Source organism: Melanerpes formicivorus, unplaced genomic scaffold, assembly GCF_026170545.1.
Source record: "Melanerpes formicivorus ecotype bairdi unplaced genomic scaffold, bMelFor1.0.p_v2 SCAF_112, whole genome shotgun sequence".
Lineage (NCBI taxonomy): Eukaryota > Metazoa > Chordata > Aves > Piciformes > Picidae > Melanerpes > Melanerpes formicivorus.
In genome coordinates, this window is record NW_027142464.1 from 1532874 (window position 1) to 1560327 (window position 27454).

The 27454-nt window shown below is 60.3% G+C and overlaps 1 protein-coding gene across 1 annotated transcript in view; it reads right to left on the reverse strand.

Annotated features, from left to right (window-relative positions):
- Positions 1 to 4750: 4750 nt before the first annotated feature.
- The window catches only part of CDK12 (cyclin dependent kinase 12), a 28969-nt gene continuing 6265 nt past the window's right edge, over positions 4751 to 27454 (reverse strand). Inside the window, 13 exon segments of the mRNA XM_068167077.1 lie at positions 4751 to 5612; positions 10993 to 11457; positions 13768 to 13985; positions 15105 to 15236; positions 16113 to 16229; positions 16683 to 16760; positions 17726 to 17827; positions 18328 to 18384; positions 19257 to 19446; positions 20982 to 21152; positions 21790 to 21929; positions 23267 to 23443; positions 27182 to 27453. Coding sequence (XP_068023178.1) covers positions 4888 to 5612; positions 10993 to 11457; positions 13768 to 13985; positions 15105 to 15236; positions 16113 to 16229; positions 16683 to 16760; positions 17726 to 17827; positions 18328 to 18384; positions 19257 to 19446; positions 20982 to 21152; positions 21790 to 21929; positions 23267 to 23443; positions 27182 to 27453 — 2844 coding nt within the window. The 3' untranslated portion in view covers positions 4751 to 4887.

A 27454-nucleotide genomic window follows, 5' to 3' on the forward strand; every position in this document is an offset into this window, starting at 1 on the left:
AACCAATAATAATAAACCAAAACCAAACAAAACAGAGGGGAAAAAAAATAACCCCCCAAAAAAGGAGAACAAAAAAAAAGCCAACCCCCAAGCCTCCCCTCCCCCTCCCTTCCAAAGCCCCAAACCAAAGCTCCCTCTCCCCACCCCCACCCCCTCCCCCAAGCCCCCCCCCCAAATCTCATATATTACAAAATATCTGTACAGAGACAAAGGTACAACCGAGAAAAGGCTCTGCTCAGTCTCACAACCAAGCTGGGGGGGGAGAGGGGGAGAGAGGGAGGAGGGAGGGAGTGGGGCAGAGGGGAGAGTCTTCCCCCCAGCCCCCCTTGCTCTGCTGGGCAAACCCTTGGCTGCAGCCTGGCCCCGGGGTTGGCTCTGAACCCAAACCTGACCCCTGTGGAGGGAGGAGGAGGAGAGAAGGGAAGCAGCAGCCCAGGGGGAGGGAGGGGAAGGAGGGAGGGAGGAGGAGGAGAGAAGGGAAGCAGCAGCCCAGGGGGAGGGAGGGAAGGAAGGAGGGAGGGAGGAAGAGAAGGGAAGCAGCAGCCCAGGGGGAGGGAGGGAAGGAAGGAGGGAGGAAGAGGGAGAGAAGGGAAGCAGCAAGCCCAGGGGGAGGGAAGGAAGGAGGGAGGGAGGAGGAGGAGAGAAGGGAAGCAGCAGCCCAGGGGGAGGTCTGGAGGCTGCAACCTTTCCTCCCCTCCTGAACTCCTTTTTGTTCTCTTCTGGACAGAGAGAGCTCCAAAATCCTACCAAAACAAACAAAAAACCAAACCCAAAGAGGAGAAGCAAGAGGTGGTGGGCAGGGGAATGAGCCAGGAGACCTCCTCAGCTCTGCCACCTTCACCCTTTGCCAGGGATTGAAAGCTTCCTGCTTGGGACCACTGGAGAGGCAGCAGGGGCAGCGCCACGGCTCTGCCCAAACCTCCTCTTCCTCCTCCTCCTCCAGGGCGGGCACCAGGTTTGGGTGAGGGGAGGGTGAAAACCACAGCAGAGCCTGGCCCCACGGGGACCAGATGCCATCAGCTCCACCCCCCAGAGGAAGAGGCTGAAGTCTGTGCTGTCCTTTGCTTGAGGTGGCACAGGGGGACAGGAGCCCACCCTCGGGGGCACCTCCCAGGGCCTCCGCAGCTCGCCCAGCCCCAGCTGCCAAAGTGAAGCTGTGCTGCACAAGGGCTGGGGGGCGCCGGGAGAGGCCACCCCAAACTGGCATCCCAACACCTGAGGGGGGGGAATCCTCAGCCCTGAGGAGGGGGCAGAGCCTGTGAGCAGAGGTCTGAGGAGCGCTTGGCCCCCTCCAGGCTTTGCTGGGCATCTGCCCCCAGACAACCAGCAGGCATCAGCTTCCTGAGGACTCAGCCCTGGAGCTCGGGGGGATTCCTCCTCCCAGCTGAGGAGGGACAGAGCCCCAAGGCCCAACCAACCAACTCAACATCAGCAAGAAGCTCCAGAGCTGGCAGCTGCGTGGTGGGGGGGGAAGGACCAAGCAGGGGAACCCCAAACCCCCTTCCCTTCAGAGGTGCTGGAGCCCAGCTGGGTGCCCCCCTGCGCCCTCCACACCTCCTCTGTGCTGCAGACAGCAGGCAACTCCAAACCCAGGGTAATCATCAATCAACCAATCAATCAATCCAGAAACCTCATCACAACCAAACCAACCAAAGCCCAGCTCTCCTCCTTCCTCCCTCCTCCTCCTCCTCCTCCCCAGCATCCCACTTGGGCGGCTGCTGGCTGCTGACTCACTGCTGCCAGCACCCCAGGGCTCAGCAGCCTGGATGGAAATCTCAGTTTCTCCAAACAGCTATTTTTATTTTCTCCCTTTTTTGAGGTTTATTTCATTATTTTTGTGTGTGTGTGTGTGTGTTAAATATATATATATATATTTTTTAATCCTTTCTCTTTTTCCTTCCACCCACAGAAAGCTGCCAGCTCGGGCTGGGTAAGGCAGATTTTGTTTTCCCCCCCTCTCCCTCCCTCCCTTTCTCTCCTTTCTCCACCAAATCAGGTGCAACTTTTAGTTCTATTTTTTTCCTCTCTCTCTCTTTCTCTCTAAACCAAGAAAATTTAAACCAAATGCTGGCAGGAGCAATGAAAAAAAACCAAACCCATAAATCAATCTCTCTTGGCATCCTCCCCCCAAAATCAAGACTCTTCCCCACCACCACCTCCAAGGTTGTCCTCAGTGAAATGAAGGAGTTGGAAGTTTGTTGGTTTGGGTTTCCCCTCCCCTCTCCCCCCCTCCTCACCCCCCCCCACAAGGAAAGGGCTGCTGAGGAAGTAGAGAAGTGAGCTCAGCAATGGTACCTTGGCTTTATTCAGCTCTTGGGTTGGTTGCTGAAGTCTCATTGGAAAGGGACAACAGCTGCAGGAGGAGAGGAGGAAACAAAACCAAAGTAAAAAGAAGGGGGGGGGGGGGGAAGATGAAGTGAAAAGAAATGAAGCCAAGGGAAATTAAAAAAGAATTGAAAGAAAAAATAAATAGAGAAATAAAAAAGAAAAATAAAAAACCTGAAACTAATTAAAAAATAGAAATTAAATAAAAGAAGAGAAAAGAGGAGGGGGGGAAAAAGAAGAAGAGGGAAAAGAGGAGGGGGAAAAAGAAGAAGAGGGAAAAGAGGAGGGGGGAAAAAGAAGAAGAGGGAAAAGAGGAGGGGGGAAAAAGAAGAAGAGGGAAAAGAGGAGGGGGGGAAAAAGAAGAAGAGGGAAAAGAGGAGGGGGGAAAAAGAAGAAGAGGGAAAAGAGGAGGGGGGAAAAAGAAGAAGAGGGAAAAGAGGAGGGGGGGAAAAAGAAGAAGAGGGAAAAGAGGAGGGGGGAAAAAGAAGAAGAGGGAAAAGAGGAGGGGGAAGAAAAAAGAGAGAGAAAAGAGGAGGGGGAAGAAAAAAGAGAGAAAAGAGGAGGGGGAAGAAAAAAGAGAAAAGAGGAGGGGGAAAAAAAAGGAGAGAGAAAAGAGGAGGGGGGAAAAAAAAGGAGAGAGAAAAGAGGAGGGGGAAAAAAAGGAGAGAGAAAAGAGGAGGAGAAAAAAAGGAGAGAGAAAAGAGGAGGGGAAAAAAAAAGGAGAGAGAAAAGAGGAGGGGGAAAAAAAGGAGAGAGAAAAGAGGAGGGGAAAAAAAAAGGAGAGAGAAAAGAGGAGGGGAAAAAAAAAAGAGAGAAAAGAGGAGGGGAAAAAAAAAGGAGAGAGAAAAGAGGAGGGGAAAAAAAAAGGAGAGAGAAAAGAGGAGGGGAAAAAAAAAGGAGAGAGAAAAGAGGAGGGGAAAAAAACGGAGAGAGAAAGGAGGAGGGGAAAAAAAAGGAGAGAGAAAAGAGGAGGAGAAAAAGAAGGAGAGAGAAAGGAGGAGGAGAAAAAAAAGTGAAAATAGGAAAAGAGATAAAAGAGGAAAGGGGGGAAAAAAGAAAAGAGGAAAACCAAAGAAAAATAGAAATAAAAAATAAATAAAAAAAAATAGTAAAAATAAAAAGAAAAAACAAAAGAAAAAACAACAAAAGAGGAAAAAAAAAGTAAAAAAGAAAGAAAAATGAATTCCAAACTTAAACTCAAGCTCAACTGAAGTTTCCAGAGGTCACATGAGACTGAAGAGGAGAAATGTCACAAATGAAATTTAGAAAGGAAGAAGATTACAAAACCCAAACCCTAAATCCCTCAGCAAAAATGTTGCTTGGCCTCCAGGCCACCCCCAAAAGGTTTTCTGCTTCTAGAGAGGAGAGCAGGAGTGAAGCGCCCCCCCCCCCCCCCCCCCGAGCCTGGGGGGGAGCCCTGGGCAGGCCAGGGCCAGGCCAGCAGGAAGCCAGCCCTGAGCCATCCCTCCTTGGCAGCAAATCCCCAGCAGGAGTTGGTTGTTTCCTACCTTTTCTTTTGGGGGGGGGAAAGTTTTGGAAGCTTTTTGTGTGGGGAGGAGGAAGGTAGAGGATTAGGAAAGCAAAGGGAGCTGGGGGGGGGGGTGTGGAGAAGGTGTTCTCTTCAGCTCTTGGAAATAACAAAGGAGAAGAGGAGGTGGAGGAGGAGGAGGAGGAGGGTTCCCACTGCAAAGTTCAGGGCAGGAAGGGGCTCAAACCCTAAGAGAACCTCCACAGGAGTTGGTTCAGGTGGGGGGGGCTGGTCCTGGGGGCTTCCTGGAGAGGGGAACCAAAAATAATCCAGCTTGGATCAATGACTGGCAGCCACATCCTGGCTCTCCACAGCCAGGCCCCAGCTCCCTCTCCAGCCCTGTTTCCTCTTCCTTCCTTTCGAAGGAATTGAGGGAAAAGAAGAAGAGCAACAAAAAAAAAGCCAAACCAGAACACAAAACCAACCCAAAACCAAAAAGCTCCTTTGGGCCCCTCAGCCCCCCCCCAGAGCACTGCCCCCACCAAGCACTGCTGCCCAGCTTGCAAACTGGTGAACTCTGACTCCCTCCCTTCCCCACAGAGAGGGGGGTGTGTGGGTTTGTTTCCTCCCTTCCTCCCTCCTCTTCTTCAGTGGTTGCCTTCCTCCTTCCCCACTCTGCTGGCTCAGGGCAGAAAGCTTCCCCCCCCCCCCCCCCCCCAGCTGCAGCAGGGGTTTGTGTTTGTGTGTGTTGTCATTTTGTGTCACCAACCAAGCACAAAAGGCTTTGACCAGTGAGACCCAAGCCCAAAGAACAAGTGAGGACCCTACCCTGGGGTGGGGGGCAAAGGGGTTGCCCCCAGGGCAGCTGGAGCGAGGAGCACAGGAGGGGAGGCTCTGCAGCAGCTGAAATGAGGACCAGACCTTGGCTCTGGCTACAGGGAAACAAAACCAACCCACTCCCCCCCCCCCCAAACCAAACCAAAAGCAACCAAACCAAAAACAAAACCCCCAAAACAACCCAACAGGTCGTGTGGCTAAGGGTGGAGAGAGGTGAGGGGGGAAGGAGGGTGAGCCCCCCTACAAAAAGGTGCAGCTCAGTAGGGGACCCCCCTGCCCCGTCCCCCCCGCGCAGGCACTCGGCCGGGCCCACGGTAGGGCTTCCCGTAGGAAGGAGCGGCCTGGGTCGGGGCACCCCAGCTGGGAGCCGTTCCTGCCCCGCTGGAACTGGTTGCCCCCGGCCCCAGCTCGGGGTAGCTCTGGAGTTTGGCCTCTGGATGCAGCAGAGAGTTGTTGGTGGCGGGGTTGGGGTTGCTCCCCTCGGCCTTGGGGAACGACTGCCCCACCGAGTGGAGGGCGACGGGGGCCGGGGGGACCCTGGCGAAGCGCAGGTCCTGGTCCCCTGGGAACTGGACAGATCCTGTGCCCTGGTAGGTGCTGGTCTCCCCGAGGTGGCTCACGGAGCCCAAGAAGGTCCTGCTCTTCCCCACGGCCTGGGCAGGAGGCGGTTCGAGTAGCGTCTGAGCCGAGCCCAGCTCCTCGGGACCGAAGGCCCCCTCGGAGCCTTCGGCGCCGTAAGTCCTGGAGGGCTGGGGCCTGCCGTAGTCCGAGGCTCTGGAGGGTGGGTGGTGGTGGTGGTGGTGGTCGTGGTGGCCCAGGGGCTCTGCTTCTTGCTGGGAGAAGAGCTGCAGCAGGGCGGCCGTCACGGCCGGGGTCAGCTCCGGGGCCGCGCTGGAGAGGTCTCCCTCGGGCAGGGGCGGCGGCGGCGGGCCGGGGGGCTCCGGGGGTCTCTTCTCCGGGGGCAGGACGCCAGGAGGACAGGCTGTGGAAGGGTGACTTCTTTTAAAGACCAGCTCACAACACCCCACCAGCAGACCCCAGAACCCAGCCAAAGCCCAAGCCAAGCCCAGGCAGCCCACCCTGGCCGGGGTGAGCTGGAAGAGGCAGGGAGGAAGGCTCCAGCCTGGAATCCTTTCCAGGATCCAGGCACAAATCCAGCGAGGGATTCACCTCCACCCCCTCCCCGTGGCTCCCAAGCAGGCAGCAGCAGCTGGCCCAACACCTGGGCACCCCTGGAGGGAGCTCCTGCTCTGGGATCAAAGGCTAAGCCGAGCAGGAGACAGCTGTGGAGCCACAGCCCAGCACAGGCTCCCCGTGAGGGGCTGCTGGGCAGAGGGGCACAGGGCTGTGCTGGTGCCAGGCTCACCTTGCTGGCAGCTGATGGAGTGAGGTCCTCATGGGTTGGGTTAGAAGAGGAAAAAAAACCCTAAAAACCCCAGCCCCAAGCCCACCCCAGAAGCTCCACTCCTGCCTGCACCCACAGCAGCCTGGGGGGGTGGAGGTGCACCCTCATGTTCCCCCTCCTTGCCCCTCCCCAGAGCTGGGCACACTGTGCCTGGGTCAGCACCTCAGACCATGCACATTCCCAGCCTAGAGCCCAAACCTCAGCCCAGAATGGGTTGGGTTGGAAGGGACCTTCAAGATCCTCCAGCTCCAAGCCCCTGCCACGGGCAGGGACCCCTCTGACCAGCCCAGGCTGCTTCAGGCCTCATCCAGCCTGGTCCTGAACACCTCCAGGCAGGAGGCAGCCACAGCCTCCCTGGGCAGCCTGGGCCAGGCTCTCCCCACCCTCACTCTAAGGATTTTCTTCCTCCTCTCCACTCTCAACCTCCTCTCTCCCAGCTCAAAGCCATTGCTCCTCACCCTGTCCCTCCCAGCCCTTCTCTCAAGTCCCTCCCCAGCTCTCCTGGAGCCTCCTGAGGCACTGGAAATGCAGGGTACAGACTGCCCCCCCTCAGCCCCCCTTTTCCCATGGCCCCCCTGCAAGGGCTCCAAAGGCTTCCAGAGCCCCCAAAAAGCTTTGCTCCTAGGACCCCCCAGAGCTTGGCTCCAAAGGGGGCCCCTAGAGCCTTGCTCCCAGAGCCCCCTAACCCTTTGCTCCCAGAGCCCCCACGAGCTTGGCTCTAAAGGGGACCCCTCCCTAGAGCCTTGCTCCCAGAGCCCCCTAAACCTTTGCTCCCAGGGCCCCCAGGAGCTTGGCTCCAAATGGGTCCCCCCTAGAGCCTTGCTCCCAAGGCCCCCTAACCTTTTGCTCCCAGAGCCCCCCCAGAGCTTGGCTCCAAAGGGGTCCCCCCTAGAGCCTGGCTCCCAAGGCCCACTAACCTTTTGCTCCCAGGGCCCTCAAGAGCTTGGCTCCAAAGGGGCCCCCCCTAGAGCCTGGCCCCCAGAGCCCCAAGGAACCTGGCTCCAAAGGGGTCCCCCCTAGAGCCTTGCTTCCAGGGCCCCCCAGAGCTTGGCTCCAAAGGGGTCCCCCCTAGAGCCTTGCTCCCAGAGCCCCCTAAACCTTTGCTCCCAGGGCCCCCAAGAGCTTGGCTCCAAAGGGGCCCCCCCCTAGAGCCTTGCTCCCAGAGCCCCCAGGAGCTTGGCTCCAAAGGTCCCCCCCCTAGAGCCTTGCTCCCAGGACCCCAAGAGCTTGGCTCCAAAGGGGTCCCCCCTAGAGCCTTGCTCCCAAGGCCCCCTAACCTTTTGCTCCCAGAGCCCCCCCAGAGCTTGGCTCCAAAGGGGTCCCCCCTAGAGCCTGGCTCCCAAGGCCCCCTAACCTTTTGCTCCCAGGGCCCTCAAGAGCTTGGCTCCAAAGGGGCCCCCCCTAGAACCTGGCCCCCAGAGCCCCAAGGAACCTGGCTCCAAAGGGGTCCCCCCTAGAGCCTTGCTTCCAGGGCCCCCAAGAGCTTGGCTCCAAAGGGGTCCCCCCTAGAGCCTTGCTCCCAGAGCCCCCAGGAGCTTGGCTCCAAAGGGGCCCCCCCTAGAGCCTTGCTCCCAGGGCCCCCAGGAGCTTGGCTCCAAAGGGGTCCCCCCTAGAGCCTGGCTCCCAGGGCCCCCAGGAGCTTGGCTCCAAAGGGGTCCCTTAGAGCCCCCCAGAGCTTGGCTCCAAAGGGGTCCCCCCTAGAGCCTTGCTCCCAGAGCCCCCTAACCCTTTGCTCCCAGAGCCCCCAAGAGCTTGGCTCCAAAGGGGTCCCCCCTAGAGCCTTGCTCCCAGAGCCCCCTAACCCTTTGCTCCCAGGGCCCCCAAGAGCTTGGCTCCAAAGGGGTCCCCTAGAGCCCCCCAGAGCTTGGCTCCAAAGGGGTCCCCCCTAGAGCCTTGCTCCCAGAGCCCCCTAAACCTTTGCTCCCAGGGCCCCCAAGAGCTTGGCTCCAAAGGGGTCCCCCCCTAGAGCCTGGCCCCCAGAGCCAAGCCACTTTCTGAACTCCTGCAGCACACCACAGCTGACCTCACTTCCCCTTTCCTCCTCCACCACAGCAGCAAAAAGGATCAGCTTGGAGAGGGTGATCAGAAGGGGATTGTCCTGCTGAGGGGAGGAGGAGGAGGAGGAGATGAGAGGGGGGGGGGGTGGGGGGAGAGAAAGAGGGAGGAGGCCACAAACCAAACCTGGTGAGCAAATCAGATCCTCCAAGCAGTTTGCCAGAGTGGTTCTTAAAAAGGTCAAACTTTATTGTGAAAACCAAGGTGGGGGTGGGGGGAGGGAAAAAAAAGAGAGGGATCTCTCCCACCCCCTCTTCCAAAGCCCCAGAACTTGGAGAGCTAAATTTGTGTTGAAATCCAGCCCCCCCCCCAAAAAAAACCCCAACCCCCACAGCCCCCTTCCAACCCCCCCAGGAACAAACAATCTTCAGGGCACTGTCAAAGCCAAGCTGCTTTTGGAAGGGGGGTGGAGGGGGAGATGAAGAGGTGGTGGTAGGGGAAAAAGAATCCAAATCAAGAGGACAAAAAGTTCTTTCAGTGGCTCTGCTCTGGGCTGAGCTAATTGAGGCCAAAGTGAAGCCAAAGAGGTCAAAAAAACCACCCCACCCCCCCAAAATGAGCACAAAATGAGCAGCAGGACCACAAGTGGCTGGGGGGGGTGGGGGGTTGAAGGCACCAGAACACAGCACACGTTGAGCTACATTGCAGAGGAGGAGGAGGAGGAGAGGTTGGGCCAAAAGAGGCTCCCTGGAGAGTCTGAGAGAGAGAGAGAAAGAGAGAGACACCACTCAGGAGGCTCTTCTCTAGCACTGGGTGAGGTCCTCCCAGGATGTGGCTGAGGAAGGGCAAAAAGAGCAACAGAAAGACAAAACAAAACCAGAGATGGGCTGGGGGGAGATGTGTGTGTTTGGGGGTGGTTGGCTTTCCTTACAATTCATCTCTGACAACAAGACAACCAAAAAAAGGGGGGAAGGAAATGGTCATCACTTCACCCCAAGAGCTGCAGGGCTCCCACACCCAGCCCCTGACTACACCCTGCAAGAGCCAGCCCCTGGCTCAGCTTCAGCCAGGCACTGAAGGGCTCCAAAGGCAGCTCCACAGAGAGCCCAGGGCTGCCCTGGCTGAGGGACAGAGGCTCCACTCTCCCCCTGCCAGCACTGCCCCCCACCCCCATGCTCCACTCCCCCCCCTGCCAGCACTGCCCCCTGCCCCCCAGGCTCCACTCTCCCCCTGCCAGCACTGCCCCCCATCCCCAGCCTCCACTCCCCCCCCCCGCCAGCACTGCCCCCCACCCCCAGGCTCCACTCCCCCCCCCCAGGCTCTACTCCCCCCCTGCCAGCACTATCCCCCACCCCCAGGCTCCACTCCCCCCCTGCCAGCACTATCCCCCACCCCCAGGCTCCACTCCCCCCCTGCCAGCACTGCCCCCCACCCCCGGGCTGCACTCTCCTCACTTTCAGGCACTCCTCAGTCCCTCTCCCCTTCACCTTCCCAGAGGGAAGGAGAGGAACAGGCAAGAGGAGAGTTGGGACAGACTAAGGTGGAAAACTCCACAGCCTCCCAGCATGGAGGGGTTGAAAGGGACCTCTGGAGCCCCCCCAGTCCAACCCCCACCCCTGCCCCAGCAGGGCACCCCCAGCAGCAGCACAGTGCCCAGGGGGGGTTGGGAGCTCTGCACAACCTCTCTGGGCAGCCTGCTCCAGGCCTCCAGCAGCCTCACACCAAACAGCTTTCTCCTCCTGCTCAGATGGAAGCTCCTGGGCTCCACTTTGTGCCTCTTGCCCTGTCCCTGGGCAGCACTGAGCAGAGCCTGGTCCCAGCCTCTTGCCCCCCAGCCTTTAGCTCTCACTGAGCATTGCTCAGCTCCCCTCTGGGGCTGCCCTCAGCCCCAGGGCTCTCATCCTGTGCTCCTCACAGCTCCAGTCCCAGCTTGTGCACAAACCCTGCCCATGTGCAAGCTGATCACCAGGGGGATCAGAGCAAGACCTGGCCCTTCAAGGCAAGCCTTGGGATCTGAGGCTTGACCACAGTCTAGCACCTTCCTGCCTCCCTCTGCACCCCCTGGCCACCCCACTCTGACATCTCTGCTTCTGCTGGCCACAGGCAGACCAGGGGCACTCATCTGAAGCACCCAATATAACCCTGCACAGAATCACAGCAGCCCAGCCTGGGAAGGACTGAAAGGGACCCTCTGGAGAGCACCCAGCCCAAGCCCCCTGCCCAGGCACAGCCACCCAGGGAAGGTCACTCAGGAACACATCCAGGGGGGGTTGGAAGCTCTCTGCAGAGCTGGAGGCTCCAGCACCTCCCTGGGCAGCCTGCTCCAGGCCTCCAGCAGCCTCCAGCTCAGGAAGTTCCTCCTCATGTTCAGGTGGAGCTTCTCCTCTGCCACTTTGTGCCCACTGCCCCTTGGCCTGGCACTGGGCACTGCTGCCAACAGCCTGGCCCCAGCCTCCTGCCCCCCACCCTTGAGGTATTGGTCAGCATTGATCAGATCCCCCTCAGGCTGCTCTTCTCCACCCTCAACAGCCTCAACTCTCTCAGCCTCTCCTCTCAGAGCTGCTCCAGGCCCCTCAGCATCTCCACAGCCCCTTGCTGTGCCCTCTCCAGCAAGTCCCTGTCCTTGAACTGGGGAGCCCAGTACTGGACCCAGTACTCCAGATGTGGCCTCACCAGGGCAGAGTAAAGAGGCAGGAAAACCTCCCTCAACCTGCTGGCACCCCAGGGTGCCCTTGACCTACTTGGCCCCAGGGGCACCGGGCTGGCTCCTGGTCACCCTGCCCACGGCCCTCCAGGATGGGTTGGGCTGGAAGGGACCTCAGAGATGATCCAGTCCCAACCCCCTGCCACGGGCAGGGATGCCTCCCACCAGCCCAGGCTGCTCAAAGCCTCCTGCAGCCTGGCCCTGAGCAGCTGGAGGGAGGGGGCAGGGAGCTGGAGGGGCAGTGCAGCGCTGCTTTACCTGTGCTCTCCTCGGGGTGCGCCGGGGGGGTCCTGCGGGCCCCCCGCTGCTGCTGCTGCTGCTCGCCGCTCTTCTCCCCATTGCTCTCCTCCAGGGGCTCCTGGCTCTTCATCAGCTGACTCAGCAGAACGGCCAGCACGTTCTGCATGTCTCCCTGAGCACTGCCTGCTTCTGGAGTTGCCTGCTCCTCTGCCTGCTGGGCCTCTGGGGGGGGCTCCTCTATGGCTTCCTCTGCCGCCGCCGCCGCCGCTGCCGCCGCCTGAGACTCCTGCTGCTGCGTGGTGGCTTCTGTCAGAGCGGTGATGGACTGGTTGAGAGCCTCCAGCTGCTGCTGCATCTCGGGGTTAGAGTGGACATTCAACAGCTGGGCCATCTGGGAGACACTCAGATCAGTCTGGCTCTGCAGCAGGTTCAGCAGCACAGCCAACTCGCTCTGGTTCAGCTGCTGGGTGATGTCCCCGAGGCCTGCGGCGAAGACAAGAAGCAGCACAAAGGAGGTTGAGACCTGGAAGGGGCTGGCCCTGCCCGTGGCAGAGAGGTTGGAGCAGCTGAGCTCTGAGCTCCCTTCCAGCCTGAGCCATTCTAGCAGTGATGATTAAACCACAAACAGCTCCCAGCAGCAACTCTTCTGCCTTCATCATCCCCCTGAGGAGCAAGCTCTCCACCAGGTGGCTGCTGGAACACTGCAAGAGGTTGCCCAGGGAGGTGGTTGAGGCTCCATCCCTGGAGATACTCAAGGTGAGGCTGGACAGGGCCCTGGGTGACCTGATCTAGTTGAGGATGTGCCTGCTGAGTGCAGAGGGGCTTGGACTGGATGCCCTCTGGAGGTCCCTTCCAACCCAGGCAAGGCCACCCTGCACCGGTGACACCGCACACGGCGACCCACATCCCTTCTGCCTCTTCCCAGCAGGCACAGAGGCTCCAGGAGGAGGAGGATTCTGAGGTGGTTTGCTGAGGTTTCCACCACCAGCTGGTCCCCTCCAGCCTGCTCTCAGCTGCAGCAGCACTGCAGCAGCACCCCGTGGCACTGCACATGCACTGCACTCACCCGAGGCTGCGCCGGGCACTGCTCTGCTGGCACCGGGGGGAACTTCACCACCGGCACCCTCCGAGCTACCCACACCAAGAGCTTGGTGGAGCCAAACCTCCCTCTCAGACAGCTGAGGGCAGCTCATGAAGCCAGACTGGTGGCTGAGGCCAGCACCAGCCCAGAGCAGTGAGTCTGGGATGTGTGATGGAGAGGGAAGCCCTCAGCCCCCCTCAGCAGCAGCTCTGGCAGCAGCTCAGCCCCTCCTGGGGCCTCTGCTCACTCCATGGCTGCCTCCTGGCAGCAGGATGGAGCTGAGCTGCTGTTTGGGCTGGAGGAAGGGTGTGTTGCACTGAGGCAGCAGCAGAAATGAGCTCAAGCAGAAGGCTGAAGGCTGGCCTGGGGTCACAGAGGACTCTGTCCTGAGCTGCAAGGATGCAGGTCTGAACTCCAACCCTTGAGGGGCAGCACCTCCCTCTGCACCCTGCTGGAGCTCAGCCTCCTGCCTGACAAGGAGGTCCCTTCACACTGCACCAGCTTCTGGGGAAGAAGGATGCCAAGGCTGGGGTTCAGGAGCTGCAAATGAAGCTCCTGGTGCTGGCAGGCAGCTCAGGAGGTGACACTCCCCTTCTCCCAGCTCTTTGCCAAGCCAGCCACCACCTCTGTGTCCATCTGCACACCCCCTGCAGCCACAACTCTCCTCCTGCTTGTCAGCTCAGCTGACACAAAGGCAGCCTCAACCCACACCTGGGGGGGGTCTGGAAGGCTCCCACAGAGCAAGCAGTGTGGCTTGGGTGGCTCTGGGAGCCTCTAGAACCCCAGGAATCCAAACCCCCTCTCCTCCAACCATCTTCTGGCCATGGGAAGGGGGGTTGGAAGCAGTGCCCAAGCCTTGGGCCTGTGGGGCTTGATGACCAAGTGATCTCTTCTGCAGCAAGGTGCAGTAATTGACTCCTTTGCCCAGCAGCCTGGCACAGCCCAGGCCTGATCTTTGCATCTGCTGACCACCCCTCAGCACCTCTGTGCAGCCTTGGCAGGGCTGTGGCCTCCACAGCCTCTTCTCTGGTATTTCACTGGCCTGAAGTGGTGCAGGATCTCCTTTCAGCATCCTCTGGAGGATGCCTCAGAGCCAACAGTACCCCTTGTGGAATAAAGGCACAGCCAGCTCACCCCTGGGTGGGACTTCTGGAGACAAAACCCACCCTGCAGCCAGTGGTGTTCACAGCAGGGGAACAAAAGAAAGGAGGAGAGGGGGGAAAAAAAAGTCAGGAGAGGAAGGTTCTGGGATGGTCTTTGTGTAAGAGCAGAGGTGGAAGAACCAGAGTGGCTGCCAGGAGCTGAAGGGGTCTACAAGAGAGCTGGGGAGGGACTTTCTGCAAGGGTTTGTGGTGCTAGGATGAGAGAGAATGGATTGAAGCTTGAGGAGAGGAGATTGAGACAGGGGATAAGGAGGAAATTCTTGGCAGTGAGGGTGGGGAGAGCCTGGCACAGGTTGCCCAGGGGCTGGCTGCCTCCTCCCTGGAGGTGTTCAAGGCCAGGCTGGATGAGGCCTTCAGCACCCTGGGCTGGTGGGAGGTGGCCCTGCCCATGGCAGGGGGGTTGGAACTGGCTGCTCTTCGAGATCCCTTCCAAGCCAACCCCTTCTGTGATGGTAAACCAGACCCAGAGCTGCCCACAGCCAGCCTGGGAGGAGCAGGGAGGGGATGGACGAGGAGAGGCCTTGCACGGCCCCCAGGCTGAGCACTGACCTACTGCATCTGCAGCCCCAGGCTCGGGTTTGAGCTGGGCAGGCTGGGGCTGCACAGGACTGCTGCTGCTGTTCTTGGCAGTGTCTGTGCTGCTGACAGAGGTAGCTTCTTTCCTGGAGACTTTGGACAGGGGGGGCTCCTCCACTGCCATCCCGCTCTGCCGCTGCCGCCGGCGCTTCTTGCTCCACAGCTCGTGGCAGTCCTGCCAGTGGGGAAGGCTGGAAGAGAGCAACACTGAGAGGGTAAGAAACAAGGAAAGGAAACCCATTTAATGCCCCCCCCCAAAAAAGACCACAGAAGGTTGTTAGGGTCTTGAGAGAACCATGGAACTGTTAGGGTTGGAAGAGCCCTCTGAGAGCGTGGAGTCCAAGCACTGAGCCAGCAGCAGCCACTGAGGGCAGCTCTGCCCGGCTGTGGCAGCCTGGAGGCTTGAAGGGAACTCTCTCACTGCTTTCTGGGGTCACTTCTGGCCTCCCCACTTCAAGAGAGAGAGGGAAGTGTTGGAGAGAGTCCAACCAAGGGCTAGGAAGAGGCTGAAGGGCCTGGAGCATCTCTGTGAAGAGCAAAGGCTGCGAGCCCTGGGGAAGGGCAGCCCCAGAGGGGATCTGAGCAATGCTCAGCAAGAGGTAAAGGCTGGGGGGCAAGAGGCTGGGGCTCAGAGGTGCCCAGTGGCAGGACAAGGGGCACAAAGTGGAGCCCAGGAGGTTCCATCTGAGCAGGAGGTGAAAGTTGTTTGGTGTGAGGCTACTGGAGGCCTGGAGCAGGCTGCCCAGAGAGGTTGTGGAGTCTCCTGCTGTGGAGAGCTTCCAACCCCCCCCCCCCCCAGGCACTGTGCTGCTGGGCAAGCTGCTGTGGGTGCCCTGCTGGAGCAGAGGCTGGGTGAGCTCCAGAGCTCCCTTCCAAGCTCCAGCACCATGCTGGGATTCTGAAGGCAACAGGAGTCCTGCTCACAAAGCAGCTCAAGCAGAGCTGGGCTGGAGGGGCAGAGCAGAGCTGCAGGGTGACACTGCTCAGCAGCCACTCTGCCAGTCAATTAATGGCTGGATAACAAGCACAAGTGAGGCCTGGCCAGTCCTCTGTGGAGCAGAGGGCAGGGATATGCTTCATGCTACTCTTCCAACAGCTCTGAAGCCCCTCACAAGCATCACACTGAGCTCCCCCAAGGCAGGCTGAACAGCACCAGCACGGCCAGAGCTCAGTGACGACGCAGAGCGGAGGAGAGAACCCAGAGCTTCATTCTGACTGACAGGAAACCCTCAAGGCCAAGGCAGTGGCTCGTTCCCAAAGCTCATCAGCAGAGGTGGCCAGCAGGTGAGTGGATGCCAGCTGGAACTTACTCTGGAGGTGCCATTTTGCTGAGGTCAACGTCCTTCAGGAAGTCACTCTGCAGGGCCTGTTCTGCTGTGCAGCGCTTGCCGGGGTCCAGCGTCAGCATGTGGTCCAGCAGGTCCAGAGCAGCAGAAGGAATGCTGTGGGAAGAGGGGGAAAACATGGCAAGGCTTGTCCTGAGCAGAGGGAGAAGCCCACTGAAACACCCCAGGCCTAAGGGGAATCCCTGCTGTCAGAATTGGCTCCTGGGCGCTGCAGCTGCTGGAGGACAGCAGCCGCCAGGCCAAGCCTGCGGCCTGAGCTTTGCCCTTCAGGAGGAGCAGCCCCAAGGCCCAGAGGATTAGCAATGAATTCCACTCTGCCCCCCCAGAGAGCTCCTCCTGGCAAGCAGGCAGCCTCAGCACCCAGACCACCACGGTGCCAAGTGGTCCCCAGCTGCCAGAGGCAGGGAACCTCCCCTGGCAGAGCAGCTGTTTAGGAAGGGGACAGTGACCTCCCTCCAGCCTCCCCCAGATGGAAGAAGCCCTCCTGGAGAGAGCTGCCCAGGGCAGAAGGCAAAACAGGGAAGCACTGCTTCAGCCTTTACCTGAGGGGAGACCTTCTGGCTCTCCACAACTCCCTGGAAGGAGGCTGGAGCCAGGTGGGGGTTGGTCTCCTCCCCAAGAAGCAAGTGACAGGACAAGAGGAAATGGCCTCAAGCTGCACCAGGAGAGCTTCAGGGTGGACATGAGAAGAGATTTCTTCCCTTAAAGGATTCTCCAAGGCTGAACCAGGCTCCTGAGGGGGGTTGTGGAATCCCCATCCCTGGGGGGGGCTCAGAGAGGTGGTGCTGGGGCCCATGGCTTAGCCCCAGCCGTGGCAGAGGACGGTTGGACCGAAGGACCTCAGAGGTGTTCTCCAACCCAAACACCTCTATGATTCCACCCTGCCAGGCAGCCCAGGGCCCAGCAGGAGAGCAGCTGAGCTGCAGCAGGAGGCCATCAGCCCTGGGCAGTCCCTCCCCTCCCAACACTCACAAGGAGAACTCCTCACGCAGGCGCCTTCGGTATTGCTTCTTGGGCTTCATAGTGTTGAAGTAGGGCAGCTTGATGACATCTGGCCAGACTGCTGGGCAGGGGCTCCCACAGAGCCGGCTGGGGGGGCACACAGGCACAGGATGGTCAGCAGCTGGGAGAAGAACCACCAAGCAAAGCCCCAAAGTTCCCTGTCTGAGCCCTAAGCCAGGCCTGGGCACACTTCGGCCAGGTGAAGCCGAAGGAGGCAGCAGGCAGCTGGAAGCCTCTCACCTGCAGCTCCCAAAGCACTCAGCACCAGGGATTTGCCACCTGAGGGGGGCAGGGGAGCTGATTGTTTTGGCAATGAGCTCCCAGCAAAGCTTCCTGAGGGGTGGGTGCACACAGCAGCAGGCCTGGGCACCCCACTGCCTGCCTGCTCCTCTGGGCAGCCAAAAGCCGTTTGCTGGGCCCCCGGTTTTCCAAGGCAGGTTAGGGCTGCAGCAAGGGAGGAGGGCTCCTAACACAGAGGCTGTGTGCAGCAGCAGCTCCTGCAGCACCTCTTCTCCCAGGCATGCATGTGCAATGCTTTACCTGATTAATTCAAGCTGAGCCAGTTCCAGATTGGCTTGGAAAATAGGCTTCTTTGTAAACAGTTCCCCGAGGATACAGCTGGAAGGAGGAGAAAGCAAGAGGTCAGGGCCAGGCAGAGCCTTGGGAGCAGCAGCTGAACACTGCAGCTCCTCTGCTCAGGAGCAGCTTGGGCTGAGGAGAGTCTATTTGCATCAGGGCTTGTAGTTGAGGACTGACAAACTAACCTGTGTGTAGGGAGTCACCAGCTGCAGGCAGCTGGGAAATGCCACTCAGCAGCAGGGCTGCTTGAACATGGCACAGGCTGGAACTCTTTGTGGGGGGAAGGGGAGGCTGTGCCAACAGCATGGCAGAAAAGAACCACCCCAGGCAGGCCTCTCCTTGCCCTCCAGACTCAGCCTTGCTGGGCAAACAGGCAGGGCTGGGGGTGATCACCTCCTGCCCCTAAGTGTGCTCAAGGTGAGTCACAGAGCCAGAGAAGGAGTTGGGCTGGAAGGGAGCTTCAGTTCCAGCCCCCTGCCATGGGACAGCTCTCAACCAGCCTCAGCTGCTCAAGGCCTCATGCAGCCTGGACTTGAACACCCTCAGGCAGGAGGCAGCCACAGCCTCCCTGGGCAGCCTGGGCCAGAGCCTCAGCAGCCTCACACTCAACAACTTCTTCCTCAGCTCCACTCTAACCCTGCTCTGCCTCAGCTCCAAACCCTCCCCCCCTGGGTCTGGCTCCAGACTCCCTCAGCAAAAGCCTCTCTGCAGCCTTCCTGCAGGATCCCTTCAGGTCCTGGCAGGCAGCTCCGAGGTCCCCCTGGAGCCTTCTCCCCTGCAGGCTGCACAGCCCCAGCTCCCTCAGCCTGTCCCCATGGCAGAGCTGCTCCAGCCCTTGGTGGCCTCCTCTGGCCTCACTCTAACAGTTTTGTGTCCTGCTTGTGCTGGGGACTGGAAGAGCTTCAGCAGCCAGCCCAGGAGCAGAACTCCATCCTGTGCTGCCTGCTCACAGGCAGGCACAGCAGGACAGAGAGAGGGAGGGGCCCAAGGCAGGCAGTACTCACCCACAGCTCCAGACATCTATGGCTGGTGTGTAACGTTCCTCACCTAGCAGCAGCTCTGGGGGTCGATACCACAACGTGATGACTTTGTTTGTGTAGGGACGGCTGCAAGGCAAGGCACAGGCAGGTGAGGGCAGCACCCACCAGACCCTGCCAGGCTCTCCCTCTGACCCCCAGAGCTTTCCCCCCACCCCAGCTGCAGCCAGGCCCAGCAGCAGCAGCGCTCCTGGCCTCCAGGGAAGCCGCTGGGAGCCAATCCCAGGTTTCCCAGCAAGCTGTGGCTCCCCCAGCCTGCAAACTCCTGGCCATGCAGCCTGCCAGGAGTGAGCTGTGCCTGCTCCCAGAGCACAAGGTGGTGCAGGGCAGGCCTGCAGCCAGCAGAGAAGAGGCTCTGGTCCCTCCTCAGCTGCTTTGTCCAGAGCCAAGCTGTTAACACCACCCAGGAGGGAGTTCTCCCAGCAGCTGGAGCTGCACTACAGCAATTCCCCTGGGAGCCACAGCCCTGGCAGTGGCAGGAGCTGGCAAGTGAAGGGAGTGTGTGGCTGTGGAGAGGAAAGGAGCTCAGCCCACCTACAGCAAACCCTCTCCCCTCTGCTCCCCCTCACCTCTCCTCTGAGCTGTAGAGTCGAGCCAGCCCGAAGTCTGCAAGTTTGATTTGCCCACTGCAAGAGAGAACAAGCAAAGCATCACTGGGGCTGGGGCAGGGCTGCTCTGCAGGCAGGGCAAGCTGAGGAGGTTCCCACCCCACCCACAACCCCCCCCCCCAGGGTGGTAGAAAGGCCTCAAAGCAAAAGGTTTGGTGCTGGACCCAGAAGAGGTCACAGCATTGAGGCTGGGAAAGACCTCACAGAGCACAGAGTCCAAGCTCTGACCCAAGGGCTGCAGCTTCCCAGAGCCTGCTTCATGCTTCAAGGGAACAAAAAGGAGGGGGAAAGGCAATGCTTCACTCCTGTCTCTGTCACAAACCCTTCCCAAGAGGCAAGTGTCCCAGAGGAGCTGTTTAGGTGGAGATCCAACCCTGGGGATGCAGTGGGTTGGGAGGGACCTTCAAGATCCTCCAGTTCCAACCCCCCTGCCACGGGCAGGGACCCCTCCCCCCAGCCCAGGCTGCTCCAAGCCTCATCCAGCCTGGCCCTGAACACCTCCAGGGAGGAGATAACCACAACCTCCCTGGGCAGCCTGTGACCAGTGTCTCCCCCACCCCTCCTGGCAAGAATTTCTTCCTCATCTCCACTCTCAGCCTCCCCCTCTCCCAAGCTTAGATCCTGGCTGCTGCTCATCACCAGGGCTGAGGGAGGGTTTGCTGCCCTGTGTGGTGCTCCAGGCCTGGTTACAGAGCTCAGGGACTCTGCCCAACAAGCAGTTTCCCATCAGGAGTGGCTGCTGACCCTTTCCTGTTGGGGGGGACCTACTGTGATGTGGGACAGCTGCCACCAGCCCAGGTGGCTGAGGGCTCCATCCAGCCTGGCCCTGACCACCTGCAAGCAGTGTGTGGGGTGAGCAGCAGGCAGGGCAGGGCCTGGGCAGTGCCCACCTGTTGTTCAGGAGGATGTTGGAGCATTTGATGTCTCGGTGCAGGAAGTTCTTCTTGTGACAGTAATCCAGACCCTCCATTAACTGTTTCATGAAAGACTTGATATGGTCCTCTGAGAAATGTACCAAGCCAGATTCTAGCAGCCCCATTAGGTCATGGTCCATGTACTCAAACACAAGGTAAAAGGCACCTGGGAGAGGAAAGACATGCTTTAAGAGAGACAAAGGGAGAACTGAAGGAGGTTCAGGGGGTGAAATGAAGTCTTTCAGTGCACTCTGAGTGTGGTCTCTTGCTGCTCTCTTAATGTGGTCTTGAGGTCCTCAGGGTTTCTTGCTCAAGGGGGGAAAAACCCAACCCCAAACCAGCTGAGCAGCTGTGAGGCCAAATCCCAGCAGCCCAAGGGGGTGGGGTTGGAAGGCAGCTCAGGAGATCACCTGCCCCAGCAGGGCACCCCCAGCAGCTTGCCCAGCAGCACAGTGTCCAGGGGGGGTTGGAAGCTCTGCACAACCTCTCTGGGCAGCCTGCTCCAGGCCTCCAGCAGCCTCACACCAAACAACTTTCTCCTCCTGCTCAGATGGAGCCTCCTGGGATCCACTTTGTGCCCCTTGTCCTGCCACTGGGCAGCACTGAGCCCCAGCCTCTTGCTCCCCCCAGACTTTATCTCTTGCTGAGCATTGCTCAGATCCCCTCTGGGGCTCCTCTCCTCCCCAGGCTCAGCAGCCCCAGGGGCTCTCTCAGCCTCTCCCCTCCAGGCTCAGCAGCCCCAGGGGCTCTCTCAGCCTCTCCTCCCCAGGCTCAGCAGCCCCAGGGGCTCTCTCAGCCTCTCCTCCCCAGGCTCAGCAGCCCCAGGGGCTCTCTCAGCCTCTCCCCTCCAGGCTCAGCAGCCCCAGGGGCTCTCTCAGCCTCTCCTCCCCAGGCTCAGCAGCCCCAGGGGCCCTCAGCCTCTCCTCCCCAGGCTCAGCAGCCCCAGGGGCCCTCAGCCTCTCCTCCCCAGGCTCAGCAGCCCCAGGGGCCCTCAGCCTCTCCTCCCCGGGCTCAGCAGCCCCAGGGGCTCTCAAGCCTCTCCTCCCCAGGCTCAGCAGCCCCAGGGGCAGCTCTCAGCCTCTCCTCCCCGGGCTCAGCAGCCCCAGGGGCTCTCAAGCCTCTCCTCCCCAGGCTCAGCAGCCCCAGGGGCTCTCTCAGCCTCTCCTCCCCAGGCTCAGCAGCCCCAGGGGCTCTCTCAGCCTCTCCTCCCCGGGCTCAGCAGCCCCAGGGGCTCTCAGCCTCTCCTCCCCAGGCTCAGCAGCCCCAGGGGCTCTCAGCCTCTCCTCCCCGGGCTCAGCAGCCCCAGGGGCTCTCTCAGCCTCTCCTCCCCGGGCTCAGCAGCCCCAGGGGCTCTCAAGCCTCTCCTCCCCAGGCTCAGCAGCCCCAGGGGCTCTCAAGCCTCTCCTCCCCAGGCTCAGCAGCCCCAGGGGCTCTCAAGCCTCTCCTCCCCAGGCTCAGCAGCCCCAGGGGCTCTCAAGCCTCTCCTCCCCAGGCTCAGCAGCCCCAGGGGCGGCTCTCAGCCTCTCCTCTCTGGGCTCAGCAGCCCCAGGGGCTCTCAGCCTCTCCCCAGGCGGAAGGCAGAGCAGACCAAACACTTCCACGAGCAGAGTTCAGGTTTCCAGTTTTCCCCACACAGAACCAGCCCCCAGGCAGGGGCTGCACCACCTCTCTGGCTCCCCCAGCACCCCTCCCAGGGCCTACCTTTGTCCTTCTTGAAATCCAGTGCATCTTGCTTGTCTGTGACAATCTCCTTCATGTTCACCACGCTGCGGTGGATCAGCTGCCGCAGGATCTTGATCTCGCGGATGGCGGTGATGGGGAAGCCTTCCTTCTCGTTGTCCAGCCTCACCTTCTTCAGAGCCACCAGCTCACCTGCCAGCACACACCAGGCTGCCTCACATCCCTGCCCAAAGCCCTGCCTGGCCTCTCTGCACCGGGCTAGGAGCGGTCAGCCTCTGCCCAGCAGCAGTGGAGGAGGCTTCGGCTGCCGCCCTGCCCGCGGCTGTCAGGAGTCAGCCTCCTACCCCCCGAGCAAGGTGCTGCCCCCAGGGCTCCTCTCTGGGCTGCTTCAGCAGGGCTGGACACAAGTTCAGCCTGGAAACCTCCCCCCCCTAGCCTGGAAACCACCCAACCACCCCCCTCAGCCTGCAAACCTCCCCCCTCAGCCCCTTCCTCAAGCTCTGCTATCCCCACAGCCTGACGCAGACACAGAGGTCAGTTGGGAGCCTCCAGCTGCCACAGCTGGATCCAGCACAACCACCTGGGCACCCCTCCTCTGGGCACCTCACAGGCAAGGAGGGCAGCAGGCCACCAACTGCCAACATTTCAGAGCTCCTTCCACCCCCACCCCCCCTTGACAGCAGCCCCCAGAGAGGCTTCTCCCAGGCCCGAAGCCCTTCCTGGCCCCGCAGGGATGGGTCAGGAAGCTGCAGCGCTGCTGCCAGGCTGGGTGCTGGACACAGCCACAGCACCCCAGGGGAGTCAGGCAGCAGGTCCTGGGCCTCCTTACCTGTATCTTTGTCCTTGGCTTTGTAGACCTGCCCATAAGTCCCTTCTCCAATAATGCCAATGATGTCAAACTTGTCCACGCAGCGCTTGCCCCAGTCGCTCTCCGTCTGCCGCCGCTCCCCGTACCGAGGACAACAGATTCTGAGGGAGGGCAGAGGGCTCAGGGAGGCCTCCCCCAAGGGCTCCCCCTCAGCCACCACCCCCAGCCCAACCCACTCTTTCCAGAGGCTTTTACAAGAAGCAGAGCTCAGGCAGCCTGTCACAGCAGGGAGAGGTTGGAAGGGACCCTCTGGAGAGCACCCAGCCCAAGCCCCCTGCCCAGGCACAGCCACCCAGGAGCACATCCAGGGGGGGGTTGGAAGCTCTCTGCAGAGCTGGAGGCTCCAGCACCTCACTGGGCAGCCTGCTCCAGGCCTCCAGCAGCCTCCAGCTCAGGAAGTTCCTCCTCATGTTCTCTTCCTGTGCTCCTCCTCACAGCTCCAGTCCCAGCTTGTGCACAAACCCTGCCCATGTGCAAGCTGATCACCAGGGGGATCAGAGCAAGACCTGGCCCTTCAAGGCAAGCCTTGGGATCTGAGGCTTGACCACAGTCTAGCACCTTCCTGCCTCCCTCTGCACCCCCTGCCACCCCACTCTGACATCTCTGCTTCTGCTGGCCACAGGCAGACCAGGGGCACTCATCTGAAGCACCCAATATAACCCTGCACAGAATCACAGCAGCCCAGCCTGGGAGGGGCTGGAAGGGACCCTCTGGAGAGCACCCAGCCCAAGCCCCCTGCCCAGGCACAGCCACCCAGGGAAGGTCACTCAGGAACACATCCAGGGGGGGTTGGAAGCTCTCTCCAGAGCTGGAGGCTCCAGCACCTCCCTGGGCAGCCTGCTCCAGGCCTCCAGCAGCCTCCAGCTCAGGAAGTTCCTCCTCATGTTCAGGTGGAGCTTCTCCTGGGCCACTTTGTGCCCACTGCCCCTTGGCCTGGCGCTGGGCACCGCTGCCAACAGCCTGGCCCCAGCCTCCTGCCCCCCACCCTTGAGGTACTGATCAGATCCCCCTCAGGTAGCTCTTCTCCAGGCTAAACATGAGGAGGAACTTCCTGAACTGAAGGCTGCTGGAGGCCTGCCCAGGGAGGTGCTGGAGCCTCCAGATCTGGAGAGAGCTTCCAACCCCCCCGGATGTGCTCCTGAGTGACCTTCTCCAGGTGGCCCTGCCTTGGCAGGGGGCTTGGGCTGGGTGATCTCCAGAGGGGGTCCCTTCCAACCCCTCCCAGGCTGGGCTGCTGTGTCCAGCTTGAGAAGGAAGAGCACAGAGCATGCCCAGCAGTGCTGCAAGGCCAAGCCCGAGACTGACAGCAGGGGAAGCTCTGCCTGACCCCCGGCGTGGAGCAGGGGCAAAGCTTCACCAGCTCCCAGGAAAAGCAAGGGGTGGGGAAAAAAAAAAGGGGAGCAACAGAATAAAGCCAAGTGAGAAAGTGAGCTCTTACTTTGGTCTCTTCTTGAAGGGTTGCTGAGGTGGTGTGGCTGCCTTTGGTTCCGGGGAGTCAGGAGGAGAGGGATCCCCTCCGGGGAGCTCTGGGGGGAGCGGGAGGTCCGTCAGTAAGTGTCGTGGTCTCTGCTCTCTATCTTTCTTCACAGGTTTTGGAGGAAGAATCTCTTTTGGACTGAAGCCCCAAAAAGTTAACACAACACAAGAGGTCAGAAACTCCACAGCTGCTCCCCACAGACAGCACACAACAACTTCTAGGAGGAGGGCGACAGCGCTCCGGAGGCAGGGAGAGGCTGAGCGGAGCCAAGGAGGAGCAGCAGCAGAGCCTGAGAGGGGCAGCAGGGGAGGGGAGAGAGGAGGTTGGCATCCACTGCCCCCAAAGCAACACAGCTGGCTCCACCTGCACCAACCAAGCCAGCTCCAGCTCTGCTTTTGGAGCCAAGGCAAACCTGAGGCAAGACAGGCAGGAGCTGTGTGCAGCTCTGCTGTCCCCAGCAGGAGGAGGCCAGAGAGATGAGCCCAGGGCTGGAGCAGCTCTGCTGGGAGCACAGGCTGAGGGAGCTGGGGCTGTGCAGCCTGCAGAGGAGACTCCAGGAGGACCTCAGAGCTGCCTGCCAGTGCCTGAAGTGATCTCAGAGCTCATCTGCTCCAAGCTGTCCCCACCACAGGCAGGGACAGCTCTCAACCAGCCTCAGCTGCTCAAGGCCTCATCCAGCCTGGCCTTGAACAGCCCCAGGCAGGAGGCAGCCACAGCCTCCCTGGGCAGCCTGGGCCAGAGCCTCAGCAGCCTCACACTCAGCAACTTCTGCCTCAGCTCCAAACCATTCCCCCTGGGCCTGTCTCTGGACACCCTCAGGAAGAGTCCCTCTGCAGCCTTCCTGCAGGATCCCTTCAGGCACTGGAGGATTCCCAGGGCTGAAGAGTCAGGAACTCTTCTCCCTGCAAGCTTCCACTCTGCCAAGGCTTAATGAAGCTTCAGAGACAGGAGCAGAGCAAAGCCCTGCCAGGGTTTGTTTTTAGGGCAGTCAGCAGGAGGGTTGCTGCCTGTCAGCACCACCAGGTCCAACCCCTCAGCAGACAGAAGTGGAGTGCTCAAGTGGGTCACCTGCCCAAGGCTCCCATGGGACACTAAATCTGCACAAGTCTCTCATGGAGAGAGCCCAGGGGGAAAGCCCTCCCTGACCACACTGCTGCCAGCAGGGCACATCCTGCAGACACCACAGCAGGCCAGCTGCAGGGGCTGGAGGTCACCCCCCAGGCAGCTGCAAAGCCCTAGGGGGCTGGATGAGACCCAGCTGGGGCACCTCCCCTAGGCAGAGCCCACACCACCCCTCTGAGAAGGGTCCTGAGCTCAGGGTCTGCACAGCCAGGGCTGTAGGAGGGCAGAGACTCTGCTCCAGAAGTAGAGGTCAGCTGGGGCTGACTCCTCTGCAGGCCTCCCAGCTGTGTGTGGAGGGGGTTGGATGCTCACAGTCACCAACTGCTCTCAGCTGACTTTGTTCAAGCCACTCCTAACTGGCAGCAGATCAGCTGCTGAGAGCTCCTCAGTCCTGGAATGGGTTGGGTGGGACCTCCAAGACCACCCAGTCCCAGCCCCCCTGCCATGGGACACCCACCAGATCAGCTTGCTTAAAGCCTCATCCAACCTGGCCTTGAAGGCCTCCAGGGAGGAGGCTTCCACAACCTCCCTGGGCAGCCTGCTCCAGAGCCTCACCAGCCTCCTGCTGAGGATCTTCCTCAGATCCAGCCCAACCCTGCTCTGCCTCAGCTTCCCACCATGACCAAGGGCAAACACCAACAGCCCACCAGAGGCTCCTCAAAGCCTAAAGCAGCAGCAAAGTGCTGGGGCTGGGCCAGGCCTGCATTTAACTGCTGCCAGCAGCCAGCCAGATCTTCCCAGGGGCCTGCCCAAGCTCTGCAGCTCCCAAGTGCAACACCAAACACCTGCAAAGCTTCTACCACTTGCTTCTGAGCAGCTTCTGCCCTCCTCCTGCTGCACCTCCTGCCAGGGGAAGTCACCCAAGCTGCACCCTGACCACTCTGAGGGCTAAAAGCCCTTCAGACCTGAACCTTGAGGGCTTGGGGAGCACCAAGGCAGGCTGAGGAGCCCCTGAGTGAGCTGAGGGTTGTGCTCAGACCCTTTCAGAGTGTTTCCTAACCCTGTGCCTGACATGGCCTTGGAGTTGGAACCTTCTTCCCAGGCCCAGTCAAGCCAAGTCTGGCTTAAGAAGTTTTGTGCCTAAGCATGCAGGCAGTTAGTGAGAGAGCTTCTGCAGGCAGGCAGTGCCATCTGCAACTGCCACCACCCTCAGCACCACCAGCTGGCCTCTCCCAGCCTGTCACTGGGACTCCTCTTCCTCAGCTCAGCAGCAGAACCTTGCTCAGAGCAGCAGTGGAGCTGGGGAAGATGCAGGCTGGGCTCAGCCCAGGGCCACTTCAACGAATCAGATCCTGAGCACTGAATTGTTTGGGTTGGAGAAAGACCTTTAAGATCCCTGAGTGCAACCAAGCCTCTAACCCTGCCAAGGCTGGGGCTAAACCCTGGCCCTCAGCACCACAGCTCTGCCTCTCTGAACACCTCCAGGGATGGGGACTCAGCCTCCTCTCTGGACAGCCAGGGCCAGGCTTTGAGAACCCTTCCAGTCAAGAAGTTGATGTCCAACCTAAGCCTCCCCTGGGGCAACCTGAGGCCACTTCCTCTCATCCTGTTGCTCACTGCAAGGGAGAAGCAACCAAGATCATCACAGAATGCTTCTTGCTTGGAGGAGACCTTCAAGACCATCCAAGTCCAGACTCTGACCCCCAGCTCATTACAACTTCCTTGCAAGGAGCTGCAGAGAGCTGACCAGCTCAGGAAGGGCACCAAAGCCATGCCCAGGCTGAGCCTTCACCTGGATGTGGCAGTGCCAACGTGACCCTGACAGCAGGACCAGCCCTGAGCATCCATTAACCCTTCCAGAGCTGGGCTCACAGCAACTGCAGGGTGGTTGGAGCAAGGCCTAAGCAGTGTGTGAGGCACTGCTCATTGGGCAGGGCACTGCTGGTGCCACACCACTCTGCCAACCCCACAGACCCCCACTGCACCTTCAGCCATGCTTGGAAAGGCTCAGGAGCTGGCAGGGAGCTCCAGCACACAGAAGTGTGAGCAAGGATGCCATGAGAGCAGCTCTGCACCACACAACAGGGACACACAAAGAGTCTTCTTCTCTAGCTCCACTGGGGATGCTCTGGGCCCTTACCCTCTTCCCCCCTGCCAAGACACATCCCCTCCCCCAGTGGTTTTCAGACATGGATTCATGGAATGGGTTGGGCTGGAAGGGACCTTCAAGCTCAGCCAGTTCCAACCCCCTGCCATGCCCAGGGACACCTCCCACCAGCTCAGGCTGCTCAAGGCCTCATCCAGCCTGGCCTTGAACACTTCCAGGCAGGAGGCAGCCACAACTATTCCAGAGTCTCCACCCTCACACTGAAGAGCTTCTTCCTCAGCTCCACTCTCACCCTGCTCTGCCTCAGCTCCAAACCCTTCCCCCTGGGGCTGTCTCCAGACTCCCCTCAGGAGAAGTCTCTCTGCAGCCTTCCTGCAGGATCCCTTTGGGTATTGGAAGATCCTGCAGCCCCAACCCCCCTGCCATGGGCAGGGCCACCTCCCACCAGCCCAGGCTGCTCACCCAACCTGGCCTTGAGCACCTCCAGGGAGGAGACATCCAGCACCCCACCCCTCCACCTAACCCAGCCAAGGGCCAGCCCGGGGCCGGGCACGTCGGCAGGGAGCAGCGGAGTCCTCGGGGGGCCGCAGGCTGAGCTGGCAGCTCTCAGACCGACCCCAAGAAGCCTTTTGTGCTCCAGGTTTGGCTTTCAAAGGCAAAGGAGAAGGAGGGGGGGGTGGGAGGAGAAGGCTCTGGTGGGACCTTACCTATCCAAGTCATCTTCCCCAAGTAAAAGAGGGGGCAGCGGGAGCGGAGGCAGGGTCGACGTTTTCAGGTGCGGGATAGCAGCCGTCACAGACACCTGGGGTTTTGGAGCCACTGGGACAGAGGACTGAGAGTTCACCTGAGAGGATAAAGTAGACGTCCTTGGGTGGGAAGAGGAGGGCAAAGAGGTTGGGGCCGAAGCAGGGGCCGGCAGGGGAGCCGGCTGGGAGGGCGGCGGCGGCGGCGCGGCGGGAGCCGGCGGCAGGGGGGGGCGG